This window comes from Rhinatrema bivittatum, chromosome 9 (genome assembly GCF_901001135.1).
Source record: "Rhinatrema bivittatum chromosome 9, aRhiBiv1.1, whole genome shotgun sequence".
Classification (NCBI taxonomy): Eukaryota; Metazoa; Chordata; class Amphibia; order Gymnophiona; family Rhinatrematidae; genus Rhinatrema; species Rhinatrema bivittatum.
In genome coordinates this window covers 150973772-150988033 of record NC_042623.1, presented here as the reverse complement: position 1 = coordinate 150988033, position 14262 = coordinate 150973772, and the positions used below count along the sequence as shown (strand labels likewise).

At 45.7% G+C, this 14262-nt stretch overlaps 1 protein-coding gene across 2 annotated transcripts in view; it reads left to right on the top strand.

Moving 5' to 3' along the window:
* WDFY1 (WD repeat and FYVE domain containing 1) overlaps positions 1-10460 on the top strand; it is a 102812-nt gene extending 92352 nt beyond the window's left edge. For both annotated transcript variants that reach the window (XM_029616330.1, XM_029616331.1), the window contains exon 12: positions 10016-10460. In XM_029616330.1, the coding sequence (XP_029472190.1) occupies positions 10016-10075 (60 nt within the window). In that variant the 3' untranslated portion in view covers positions 10076-10460. The remainder of the gene's footprint in view (positions 1-10015) is intronic.
* Positions 10461-14262: the final 3802 nt, after the last annotated feature.

Genomic DNA, 14262 nt, shown 5'->3' with positions numbered 1-14262 from the left:
AACTTCCTGGAGCTCTGGGCAATCAGGTACGCTCTGTGGGCTTTCAGGGATTGGTTGTCCAACAAAATTGTCTTGATCCAAACAGACAACCAAGTAGCAACGTGGTATGTCAATAAGCAGGGAGGCACAGGGTTGTACCTCCTGTGTCAGGAAGCGGTCCAGATCTGGTCCTGGGCTCTGTCCCACAGGATGGTGTTCTGGGCCATGTATCTGGCTGGAATGGAGAATGTGATAGCTGACAGACTGAGTTCAGCCTTCAGACCCCATGAGTGTCACTGGACCAGAGGGTGGCAAATCGGATCTTCCATCTTTGGGAAAACCCAGACATGGACTTGTTTGCATCTCCCTGGAAGAGTAAGGTGACTCAGTTTTGCTCCCTGTATAGAGCAGACGGTGAACCAGCGTTGAACACCTTTGGTCGCCATTGGAGCAAGGGTCTTCTGTACACATCCTCCGATTGTTCTAGAAACAAAGACTCTCCTGAAGCTTCGAGAGGACTGAGGGACTATGATCATCATAGCCCTTCATTAGCAAAGACAGGTCTGGTTTCCACTACTTCAGGAGTTGTCCTTCCGGAGACCGATCAGTCTGGGGACTTCCCCATATTTCATCACGCAGAATTAGGCATACCAACCTCCAGGCCCTGTCTTTCACAGCCTGGATGTTGAGAGGCTGATTCTGCAGCCGCTTCATCTTTCTGAAGATGTATCTCGGGTCCTGGTAGATTCTAGAAAGCCTTCCACTAGAAAGTCTTGCGGATTGAAGTGGAGGAGGTTTTCCGTTTGGTGTAAGCAGAAGGCCCTAGATCCATTTTCCTGTCCCGCACAAAAACTGCTTGATTACCTCCTGCACCTATCGGAGGCTGGCCTGAAAACCAACTCCATTAGAGTCCATCTAAGTGCAACTACGCCCCCCCCCACCATCCTTGAGTCCGACCCGTCTCCCTTAATTGAATTTTTTGTAGAATGGATAAAAACTGACACCCCCTCCATCATCCTCGGAGATTTTAATCTCCACGTTGACTCTCTCCCCCCCACTGCATCCTGCGACACCTTCATTCAATCCCTCCTTGCCATAGGCTTCCGACAAATCATAGTAACCCCAACCCACAAAGCTGGCCATACGCTAGACCTGATGTTTATCAACTCTAGCTTCCAAACCACCACCACACCCACCTGCACCCCAGTGCCCTGGTCCGACCACTGCCTCATTGAAAGCCGACTCTCTGCCATGAGACCTCTTCCTAGTAACCATACACATCACACTACCATAATTTCCAGAAAAACTTGCCCCAGCGACAAACTTACAGATGCATTAGCCTCGTCCTTACCAAACCTAATCTGCTCTGACCCCGACACAGCCTTAGCGTCCTGGAATAGCCTTACAGAAGACAGCCAATAAACTATGCCCCCTCTCTAAACGAGTCATAAACACCTCTGCGAAACCCTCCAAGCCCTGGTACACCCAAGAGCTAAAAATCCTAAAAAATAATCTCAGACAGAAAGAGAATATGGCGCAAGGACCCTACCCCGCAACACTCCTCTAGCTACAAAACAGCATTACACGAATACAGACTATCTACACTCAAACACAAACGTGACTTCTACTCAAAAAAAATCCATGACTATAAATTCAACCCCAAAGTGCTTTTCTCCTATGTCGCCAGCCTCACCACCCCCATCCCTCCTACCATACCAGACTCTGAGGCAGCCGCCAAATGTGAGGAACTGGCCATCTACTTCCAGAGTAAAATCGCCAACCTCCTCTCCAGATTTCCGTTCTCCAATCTCTGTGCCCCCACCACCCTCACTCCTATCCCCGCCTCATCCCAACCCACAATGGCCACTCTTGACTTCACTTCCTCTAAGGAAATCATTAGCCTCCTTCGTAAACTTAAGCCAGCTTCTCACCCTAGCGACACCATCCCCACCAAAGCGCTAATAGCCATCCCAAACAGCATAGCTAGAGCCATAGCAGACATTATCAACTGCTCCCTCACCCATGGGATGGTCCCAGACTCACTTAAGCACGCTGTCGTCAAACCCCTTCTTAAAAAACCCTCCCTAGACCCTAAAGACCCCTCCAATTTCCGCCCCATCTCCAACCTCCCTCTTATTTCCAAGCTAATGGAAAAAGTTGTTAATTCGCAACTGATGGATTACCTTGAAGATCACGCTATCCTCCATGTTTCCCCAATTTGGCTTCAGAAAACATTTTAATACCGAATCCCTACTCCTCTCCCTAGCCGACTACCTCCTCAGAGGTCTGGGCCAAGGCCACAGCTACCTCCTTGCCCTCCTTGACATTTCGGCGGCTTTTGATACCATCAGCCACCACCGCCTCCTGACACGGCCAGAAAGCATCGGCATCTCAGGAATAGCTCTCGCCTGGTTCAAATCCTATCTTTCAAACAGAAAGTTCTCTGTCAAAATTGGAAACAACCTCTCTGCTTCACACCCTTTACAACAAGGAGTCCCGCAAGGCTCATCTCTTTCCTCAACCCTCTTCAATATTTATATCACCCCCCTCTGCCAGCTCCTCACTGACCTTAAACTCAAATTCTATCTCTATGCTGATGATGTTCAGATCATCATTCCCATTCATAGCTCTATATCTGACGCCCTGGAGCACTGGGAAAATTGCCTTGCAGCCATCAACTCCCTCCTCACCAACCTTCAGCTTGCCCTCAACGCAAACAAAACGGAACTCCTCCACATCTCCTCGCAACCGCCTGACCTCATACCTAATGACCCTAAACTTAACCTCCTCTCAGGTCAACCAGCTGTTAGGGACCTCGGAGTTCTCCTTGATCCCAACCTTAGCATGAAACCACAAATCAAATCTATCCTCAAAGCAGGCTTCTTCAAACTCAACGTTCTTAAGAAACTCCGACCCCTGCTGTACACCCAAGATCTCCGCACAGTGATCCAAGCCACCCTTACCTCCAAACTGGACTATTGTAATGCCCTCCTCCTAGGGCTCCCCTTATCTTCAATAAAACCCCTTCAACTTTTGCAAAACGCCACTGCAAGGCTCATTACCAACACACGCATACACGAACATATTACCCCTGTCCTCAAGGATCTACATTGGCTTCCCATCCTTTTCCGTATACACTACAAGACCCTGACCATAGTACACAAATCTATCCACACACACAACTCCAACTGGCTTGACCTCCCTTTCACTGCGCCCCTGTCCTCCCGAGCCACCAGATCTGCCAACAAAGGTAATCTACATGTACCGTCCTTGAAGGCAGCTCATCTCTCATCCACCCGTGACCGCTCCATATCCATTGCCGGCCCCGCCCTCTGGAACTCCCTACCCGTCCACTTGCGCCTTGAACCCTGCGCCATCAAATTCAAAAAGAAACTAAAAACATTCCTGTTCAACCAAGCCTACACAGAATAGACCCTCCCTTCCCTCTATTGCTCATACCCCCTAGGTGACCGCCCTTTTCCTTATATTAAGGAATCTAATCACAATGTACATTGTTGTCTTCTTGTTATGACCTCTTGTTGATTTCTTGTTGTTTAATCTATTTTCCCTACTGCTCTAGGTTAACCCCCTGCCCAGTTCGCCTCCCCTGTTGAAATGTACTTCTAAATCTTTTGTTAATATGTGAACCGGTATGATGTCCCCACTAATACCGGTATATAAAAGTTTCTAAATAAATAAATAAATAAACTGGCACATACCACCAAGGTGAAGATGGCACACCATCTCTGTCTATCTATAGTTGTATGCTTCATGTGGGCCCTGCTTCAAATGAAGGCTTCCCGCTGTGTCTTGGGACCTCAGCGTGGTGCTATCTCAGCTGATGAAAGCTCCTTTTGAGTCACTGCGCTCATGTGATCTGAAGTACCTGACTTGGAAGGTCATGTTTTTGGTGGCGGTCACTTCAGCACGCAAGGTCAGCAAGCTACAGGCCTTAGTGACTTATCCACCTTCTACCAAGTTTTATCATGACAGGGTGGTCTTGTGCACGCACCCTAAGTTCCTGCCTAAGATGGTGACGGATTTCCATCTTAACCAGACTGTCGTCCTGCCAACATTCTTTCCCAGGCCCTATTTGCACCAAGGCGAATGAGCACTGCACAGTTTGGATTGCAAGAGAGCCATAGCGTTGTACTTGGAGCAGACTGAAGCCCATAGACAGTCCACCCAACTTTTCATTTCTTTTGACAGGAATAGGTAGGGAGTTGCCATTGCCAAACGGACAATATCAAATTGGCTAGCGGACTGTATTTCCTTCTGTTATGCCCAGGCAGGACTGCATCTTGGGGGTCATGTCAAGGCTCATTCTGTCAGAGCCATGGCAACGTCGGAGGCCATATTACAAGCAGTCCCCATGGAGAAGATCTGCAAGGCTGCGATGTGGAGTTTTCTCCACACATTTGCATCACACTACTGTCCGGATAGGAATGGCTGACATGACAGAGGTTCAGTCAGTCCATCCTTCGAAATTCCTTTGAGGTGTAGAATCCAACTCTCCCTGGGTTTAGGCTGTCTCCCCCCCTGTTACCAACAGCACTGTGTTGTTGTCCCTGTTGGCACCTATTGGTGCTCATTGGTCCCCTTTTGTGTTGGGGAACAGCCTGTAGCTAGGGATTGACCCATGTATGAGGACTACCATCCTGCTTGTCCTAGGAGAAAGCAGAGTTGCTTATCAGTAACAGGTGATCTCCTGGGACAGCAGGATGTTAGTCCTCATGAAACCCGCCCATCACCCCACGGAGTTGAGTTTCTCCTATTTTTTATTTTATTTTTATCATAATTCTGTTACAGACTGAACAGGGACCCTGCTTGGACATTTTATTTTTATTTATTTATTTTTAATTTTTATAGACCGAAGTTCTTGTAGGAACTACAAATCAATCCGGTTTACATACAACTTTTAAATGCCCAAAAGAGTAGTGGGCTTTACATAGAACAGTTGATCAATAAAACAGGTAACAATAGAACTAACAATAAACAATGGACATGTGGTAATGGGCATGTTGGGCAAGCTCAGTGACCTAGTCAAAATTCTAGAAGCGTTGACATAAGTTTTCTGTGCCGGGCTCCATCTGATGATGTCACCCATGTGTGAGGACTAACGTCCTGCTGTCCTAGGAGAACATCTGTTACATGTAAGCAACTCTGCTTTATCTGGCTACATGTACCCAGATAACTTTAAAACCTAACCAGTTATGTTTGAGTATAGCTGTTCTAAGTTTTTAAGTAGCATTTTTGACAAACAAAAAAAGAACTAAAGGGGTCTATGGCCCAATTTCCTCTCTTCTCCCCCCCCCCAGCTATTATTAAAGATGTCCTATTGGCCTTGCATCTCCCGACCCCCACCCCACATCTCAGAAATGCACAAATGTCCCACATCTCTGCAAGCTGTTCCTTCTCCTGCCCTTTCATTCTGGATTTTTTGCAGGATGGATTGAATAAAGGCTTGGCCCTTAATTCCTTGCCTGTTTCGGAGTCCTGGTGAATGGTGTTTTTGTCGTCTCATCCTGATGTGGCCCATTTTTTTTGAAGGGAGTGAAGCACCTTAGGTCTCCCTTGAGGTTACCAGTTCCATTGTGGAGTCTTTATTTGGTGCTGGACTTTTTGATGGGCCCTGTGTTCCGACCATCGTGTAGCCTTTCCTTACGGTTGTTGACCTTGAAGATTATGGTCCTGATGGCTGTGTTTTGTGCGTCGGATTTGTGAGCTGCAGGCCTGATCTTGCCAGGAGCTGTACCTTCGGGTGACTCTAGGGATATTAAAGCTGTGTATTGTTCCATCTTTCTTGCCCAAGGTAGACTTGGACTTTCATTTGAATCAGTCCATCTCCTTGCCATCCCTGGATAAGGTCAGGGATACGGAGGAGTTTCGCCTTTTGTGCTCCTTTGATGTTAAGCAACTTGTGCGGTATTTGGAGGCCTCTGAGTCTTTTTGAAAGATGGATTATCTGTTATCCATGGTGGGAGTAAGCAGGGCGTTCCAGCTTCACAGGCTACCATATCTCGTTGGATTAAGGAGGTGGTGACGGCCGCATATGCTGGAAAGCTGTTGCCTACTCAGGTTAGGGCCCATTCCACTAGGGCTCAGGAAGTGTCATGGGCGGAGGTTAGTCTGTTGTCTCCCGTTACTATCTGCCGAGCTGCGAAGTGGTCCTTCTTATATACTTTTTCGAGGTCTTATTGTCTGGATGTGCAGGCCTGGGAGGATGCAGCCTTTGCATGTGCAGTGTTGACTGGACCGCGGCAGCCTCCCACCCTATTGGGAAGTAGCTTTGGTACATCCCACTGGTCCTGAGTCTGTCTACACCCTAGGAAATGGAGAAATTACTTACCTGATAATTTCGTTTTCCTTAGTGTAGACAGATGGACTCCTCTTCCTGCCCTCAGCTGCCCCATGAGTGTGTCAGTATTCCTCCTTGGGGGCTCTGATTCTCAAGGGATTACTGGTAAGTGTTCATTCAGTCCCTAGCTTGGGGTACCTAGAATCTTATGCGAGTTCACTGTTTTATGGTTGGTTGGGTACAGTTCTGATTAGGGGTGTGCATTCGTTTTCGCCGTATTGGCAATCCGCAACGTATATTATACTATTCGTAGTATTCGAGGGGAAGCGAAACGTATCGCGATTCCCCACGAATACACGAATCTTCCCCGAATTATATGGCTACCTAAATAAAAATGTAAATGAACCCCCCAAGACTTACCAAAACTTCCTGGTGGTCCAGCGGGGGTCCGGGAGACATCCCCTGCACTCACACCCTCGCTGCCGGTTTCATCATGGCGCCGATAGCCTTTGTCACAGGGGCTACCAGTGCCATTGGTCAGCCCCTGTCACATGGCCATCGGCGCCATCTTGTGCTCCTACCATGTGACAGGGGCTGACCAATGGCACCGGCAGCCCCTGTGACATAATATGGGCAAAGGCTATCGGCGCCATTTTGAGTACTGGCCTCGTGCAGGAGGTCGCTCCGGGACCCCCTGGGACTTTTGGCCAGCTTGGGGGGGCCTCCTGACCCCCACAAGACTTGCCAAAAGTCCAGCGGGGGTCCTGGAGCGACCTCCTGCACGCCGGCCGTCCGATGCCAGTACTCAAAATGGCGCCGATCGCCTTTGCCCTCACTATGTCACAGGTACCGACAGTCGGCCCCTGTGACATAGTGAGGGCAAAGGCGATCGGCGCCATTTTGAATACTGGCAGCAGATCGCCTTTGCCCTCACCATGTCACAAGGGCCGACCGTCGGTACCTGTGACATAGTGAGGGCAAAGGCGATCGGCGCCATTTTGAATACTGGCATCGGACGGCCGGCGTGCAGGAGGTCGCTCCCGGACCCCCGCTGGACTTTTGGCAAGTCTTGTGGGGGTCAGGAGGCCCCTCCAAGCTGGCCAAAAGTCCCTGGGGATCCAGTGGGGGTCCCGGAGCGACCTGCACTCTGGCCGTCCGATGCCAGTACTCAAAATGGCACCGATAGCCTTTGCCCATATTATGTCACAGGGGCTACCGGTGCCATTGGTCAGCCCCTGTCACATGGTAGGAGCACAAGATGGCGCCGATGACCATGTGACAGGGGCTGACCAATGGCACCAGTAGCCCCTGTGACAAAGGCTATCGGCGCCATGATGAAACAGGTACCGAGGCTGTGAGTGCAGGGGATGGCTCCCGGACTCCCCGCTGGACCACCAGGGAGTTTTGGTAAGTCTGGGGAGGGGTCAATTTTAGCTGGGACACGAATAGAAATCGCCATATTAACGCATCGGTGTGCCATACGGCCGAATGCAACGTATCTGCTCCCCGACGAATCCGAATCACGAATGCAACGTATGGCGTCCCTCTGCACATCCCTAGTTCTGATTACCTGTTTTAAATCATGTTTTTTAATCAAGTTTTTTGCAAGTCTGTTCACAGTTGCTTTTGGAGAAAATACTGACAGGGCCATATATACTGCAGGGCTATATATATACTGTGACGTCAGCTTGCTCTGTCTCCATCTGCTGGCAGGGGAGCGTAAACCTACTGGTCCTGAGTCACTCTGTGTACACTAAGGAAAATGAAATTATCAGTTAAGTAATTTCTCCATTTTCTACCGCATGTGGTCTTCAAAGCTGCTCATGATGGGCTTCTTGGAGCTGGATATCTTGTGAAGAAAGAATATTCTCATTGTTTTTTATAGCATTGAAAAGTACTGTTTGAGGGCTGCTGAGGCAGTGGGGCAACTTAAAAATAGAAAATATTTAAAGAATAAGGATATTAATGAAAAAAAAAAAGATAGGGTACATTTCTGGGCTGACACTTGAATGAAAAAAGACTTAGGGGACTCGCAAGTCAATGCCCGTGTGGGAATTCCCACTCATGCTCAGAAGAGCAAAAGTTCTATTAGCTTAGAGAGAGGGGCCTGTTCAGCACTATCGGATGATGTCACCCATGTTTCATGGGTAATTTAGCCCTGCTTGTTGATGGTGAATGTTAATATTTAGCATGTATGATGGATTCCAAAGTTAGTTGCAAAACTACTATTGTGACATTCCATTTTTTTAAGTGCAAAAACATTTTACTGTCATTTTTCCTTTATCACGTTGTAATATTGTTGGGATGTGTTTCTGGCCATGGTAATAAAGTGGTTGAGAAAAAATTAAGTATTTGTTAATCTTCTGTTAACCTCCTTTCATGTACAGTTAGCAAATCATTGGGTACTTGGTAACAGCAAGACAACACTAGCTTCATGGAAATTATAACCCAGACAGCTGTCCTTTCCTTCATTTTTCAGTTTGAAAGCAAAGTCTGTAGGGCTTGGAAAGACATTTTGATAAGTGAAATAGCAAGTTGTGGAGGGTGCATGCAAGGATTTTTGCTGTCTTTTCAAGTCACCATGTGTACCTGTTTGAGCTACTTCGGCATGCCCTGCTGTGGGTTGTTACTGAAATGGACAGAAGCACCACAAAGGGTCCTCCAGCTTGCCTGGTTTTGGATTTCCTAACAAATTATGTGACTCTGACTGTGAACACTTCATGCTGTAGGGTTGTTTATCTCCTAACAATTCTGTGACTTTATGGACTTGCGTTGCAAGTCCTAGTTCCCATGGAGACAGAGATGCGGCTTATTGTCATGCTGCTGATCTTGAGTTTTCATGTAGACTAGTAAGATACTCATATTTTAAAAGCCATATACAGCCTGGGAAAGGCTCACATTAATGAATCTCTTGTTGCTTTTAGAAATCTGTCTTGGTGTTTTAGCAGGGAACAGTGTAGCTCAGAATATGAATGAATACAGATTCTTCCAGGTAAAAAAAAAAAAAAAAAAAGTGCAGTCTTTCACATGGAAAATGGTCACAAGAATAAGAACAGAAATCCAGGTAGTGTTTTCAGTGTCCATGCACAATCGCAGACTCTTACAGCTGATGTCTAGCAAGCAAGGCAGCCACAGAATGTCTTCATATGCACTGTTTTTCCAGTATCTAGGGCCAATAATGAAGGCATTTGTGGGGGTGGGGGGAGGGGGGCAGGAAGGGGGAGTTGGGAAAAATGTTAAGCAAAAATGCAATCGTGAGAGGAAAGTCTCTGGGCTATTTATTTATTTATTAATTACAATCTACTGTTTCAGATACATCTTACTGTGACTGGTATTTTAAGTTGAAACCCAGTGTGTCTCCTTTGCACCTTTTAGCACCATGCTATGGGTTTTCTAGTAATTGGCATCCATGTCCATAACTCCACTGTCTACACATGAGGCTCTGGCACCACTTCAAGAGAAAGCTATCTTAGTTATAGAATTGCCATAATAAATATTGATGTAGATGCATTTGGGTCCAGCCAGCTTCTGCATGTTGATGCCTCTCTCTGGTTTTTCAGAGGCCCCTCTCTGAAGTGTGTGTATGGGGACCAGTAGTCTAGGTATCAGTGCTATCTGCATTGTAGTTCTGAGAGGTTTGGATATAAAAACGGTGAAAGCAGCAAATGTTAATCAGATTTGCACTGTGCTCTGTGTTGCTGATTTGTGTACATCTTTTCCCATTCCCCTTCCTTCCAGATATGGGATATGACGCCAGTCGTGGGCTGTAGTATCGCAACTGGATTTTCTCCACGCTGACTTTTTCCCAGAAGTAGCTAATGCACCTTATGTACAGCGCCGAGAATGGAGAGTATGAAGTTCCTGGTGGAAGCCTGAGCTGCTTAATCGTCCACCTTCCTGTCTGGATGGATTTTAACCTTTTTGAGCAATTTCCCTTCTAAAGGACCCACTCGGCCTAGCCTTAGTACTGAAATACGAGCTTACGACTTGGTAGACTAAAACAGAAAACAGTTTAACTGCAGCATGACACTGCAATACTTGGACCTCCTATATCCTGGTTTACATGTCTTGTTAATAATCCTGTGCTTTCTCAGCTAACACCGTCTGTTCAAGGGCAACCAAAGTTAACTGAAGTCGTTTTAGTAGCAAAAGTTCTGAAAATAAACTGTAGCACTGTATATAATTTTTTTCACTTCAGGTTTACTGTTCCTAGAGAGATTTAATTTTTACTATATGTGCAGGTAGCCATAGAGGCAGGCTAGCTCAGCAGCCAGGCAACCCATGACATGTTTGCAATTATGACACGTTTTTAAGCTAATTTGGCTTCTTGTGATATGAAGGTGTAGGTAAGTGATTGAAATGGGAGAAGGTTGATTCATAAAAAGGGACCCTTCCCTTGCAGGATAGAATAGTGCTATCCATTCATCTATCCAGAAGACTGAAGTTTTTCCCCCCCCACTTTTGTTGAGAATATCTTGTTAAGTGTCCTTCGATATTAACTCTGCAATATGGGCTTGTTTGCACTGGTAGACTCTGAGAGCTTTTCTACAGACCTTTGATTAATTGTCTGCATTACTGAGTAATTTGTCAGTTCACACTTTAAAAGGATAGGCATCTTAGTCAGGTGTAGCAAAAGTGACAGGAGTCGGGTGGTACCTTTTATAGACTAACCAATTTGTTGAAGCATGATCTTTGGAGGACAGAGTCCACTTAGATGCATGAAGCGATGTACAGGAAATGGGTAAAATATATACAGAACAAAGAGAAGACATTGAATTAGGCAGGACACGGTGTGGAGAAAGTGTTAACATTCTAGTATAGCCTACTGACCACTTCGGTAAGTGTGAAAAGACAGAATGATCTGATAACAGTAAATTCATAGATAGGTTGTAGTGAGTCACGAAGCCATTGTCTCTGTTCAGCTGTAGGGTGAGGATGTTAAGATTTTTGATGAGTTCCAATTCAGCAGTTTCACCCTGGAATGCTCCTTTGAAGTTCCTCTATAGGAGGGTGGCAACCTTAAGGTCAGATAGAGAATGTCCTGGAAGATTGAAATGTTCTCTTATTGGTTCTGGATGTTGCCATTTCTAATGTCAGATTTATTCTTTTCTTTAGGGTTTGACCTGTTCTATGTAAACAGCAGAGAGGCATTGCAGGCAGGTAATGGCATTGAAAGAAGAGTGGGTGAATGAACCCATGATAATGTTGGGTCCCGTGATGGTGTGGTCCAGGTTAATATGTGGATAGAGTTGGCATCAGGAACCAGACCTTGCCATAAACTCAGATGCCAACTCTGTCCACTCATTAACCTGGACCACACCATCACAGAACCCAACAACATCTCTGACCACAGCCAGGACTCATTCACCTTCGCTCATTCCAATGTAATATATGCCATCATCTGCCTACAGTTTCCCTCTGCGGTCTACATGGGACAAACAGGTCAGTCCCTAAGGAAAGTTTTACTCCAATTGATGCCTTTTTAACAAGTCCATTTTTGTTTTCAGAAAATATTTACAACCTCTCAACCACATCATGAAAAAAAGGTTTATACTTAGTCTTAATTCACATATTTGGCTAGCAAACACTAGCTAGTAAACCTTGGAACCTATTCCAAAGTTGTGAAGATGCGAGGCTGTTCTGAATATTGACAGCAGCATCTAATATGCAATATATCATTCCGCATGACTATGCAACTCCACGCTATGGCTCTCATTTCTGACTGAGGCCTTCCCAGCGCTTGTTTGTACCAGGCAGCAGGACATCACCAAAGCAGGCTGCCTAATTCCAGAGAATATTCTGCCTAGGTTGCATCACCAGGAATTTATCCAAAATAAAAAGCATTTTGGTATAAGATCTTAGTTTGGGGAACCAATTAACACAATTTTAAAAAAATTATCATACTGGAACACCTTTTTTTTTTTAACTCAGATTTAACATTATATACAAGCATAAGCTTGCAAAGCAAATGCAGGATAATAAGAAACTATAAAAATAAAAAGAGAAAAGTATATCCAGCATACTGTACGAAATAAAGGAAAGACCCTGAAAATAAGGGAGAATTACAACAGAAATATTTAAAAAATAAATAAAAATCCTTCTTAAGGGTGCAATACCCATTCTGATACTCAGTTGACAGTAATAGGAGAACTTCCTCCCACTGGGAGTCTAGAATCAGTGAAAATTGGTAACTGAAAGGGTTTAAGGAAATGTGACCAAACAGTGCACCATTTTCTTTAGAAGCCAGGTATGCAATGATTTAACAGGATACCTCAAGTCCTGGTGCAAGCACTGGACATAAACTAGACAAGCTCAATAGCTTTCTTCTAGCAGCAGTAATTGCATTGCTGGGGTTGGCCACTGCACGTTTATCAATAATGTGGCGCTATTGTGCTCTTGTCTTCTGTATAACAGTGCTCCTTAAAACAGTAGTTACAGATTAATGGTGAGGGGATGTCTTGCATGGCTGTGCTTAAACAGGTTCTCTTCGTGTCTGGATAAGAATGTTTCCAGTACTTTGAATTGAGTAGCTCTTTGGGGCCGATGCAATACAGTGCGCTCAGCCGAGCGCACTGTAAAACCCGCCGTCGGACACGGGTTAAATAGGTGCTAATCCACCCCCTAATGCAAAAGGGGGATTAGCGCCTATTTAACACGCATCTGACGCGGAGTGAATGTAATAGCGCTCATCCCATGCAAATGCACGTGAATGAGGCTATTATTCATTCACTCCAATGCAAAAAAATACATGTGCGTCTCAGATGCATGTTTATCGCTCAGCTATTATCGCCTGCCTGGAGCAAGCGTTAATAGCTGAGTGCATTGGAAAAAGTACAGAAAAGCAGTTTTTTCTGCTTTTCTGTACTTCTTTAAAAGTAAAAAAAAACCCAGAACCCCCCCCCCCCCCTCTGCCAGCCACTTTGAAGACCGACGCCAATATGCTCGGCATCTGTTTTTGATAACCGGCCGGCTGCATTATGAAAACAGACGAAGAGTTTATCGGCATCTGTGTTAATAACCGGCAGACTGCCGGTAATGGCGGGGTCACGTTAGGAAGGAAGCGCTAAGGTCGCACAAGCTACCTTAGCGCCTCCTTGCTAGCGCGACCCCCCCCCCTTAATTTGCGTATAGCATGGCGCCCCCCTTGCAGGCACCATGCGCGCGTTAAGAAAGCGGGCGCTGACTTTTCAGCACCCGCTTTCTGCATTTTTTATAGCATCGGCCCCTTTGTGTGAAATTGGAGTTGAATCTTGTTCTCATTCTCTGAGCAGTGCTTTCTGAGACATCAAGTTTTGCTTTTCCACAGATTAAAAATTTGAGCCCATTGCAGTGTAAATTATAGCAAAGATTACAACCATAGTTGTTATCCAAAAGAGTAAATAGCCGGATGTATAGTTCATGATGTTGGGTCCTGTGATGGTGTGGCCTGGGTTAATATGTGGACAGAGTTGGCATCAGGATCCAGACCCTGCCATAAACATAGATGCCAATCACTCATTAACCCAGACCACACCATCACAGGACCCAACATTATCGACAACATCCATCTCTTCTCCAAGCTTAACAGCCCTAACCTCTTTAGCCTTTCCTCATAGGGGAGCCATTCCATGCTCTTCATAAAGGGGGCATTTCATGATGTTAGCAAATAGCATATTTAAATCAAACTGGAGAATTATTTTTCAATCAGCGCACAATTAAGCTCTGGAATTCATTGCCAGAGGATGTGGTTAAGGCAGTTAGTGTAGCTAGGTTTAAAAAAAGGTTTGGATAAGTTCCTGGAGGAGAAGTTCTTAAACTGTTATCAATCAATAGGGAATAGCCACTGCTTGTTGCTGGCATTAGTAGCATGGGATCTATTTAAAGTTTGGGTATATGCCAGGTACTTGTGACTTGGATCGGTCATTGTTAGAGACAAGATATGGGGCTTGACGGACCCTTGCTCCGACTCAATATGGCATATCTTATGTTTTTATAGCAGGGCAGGT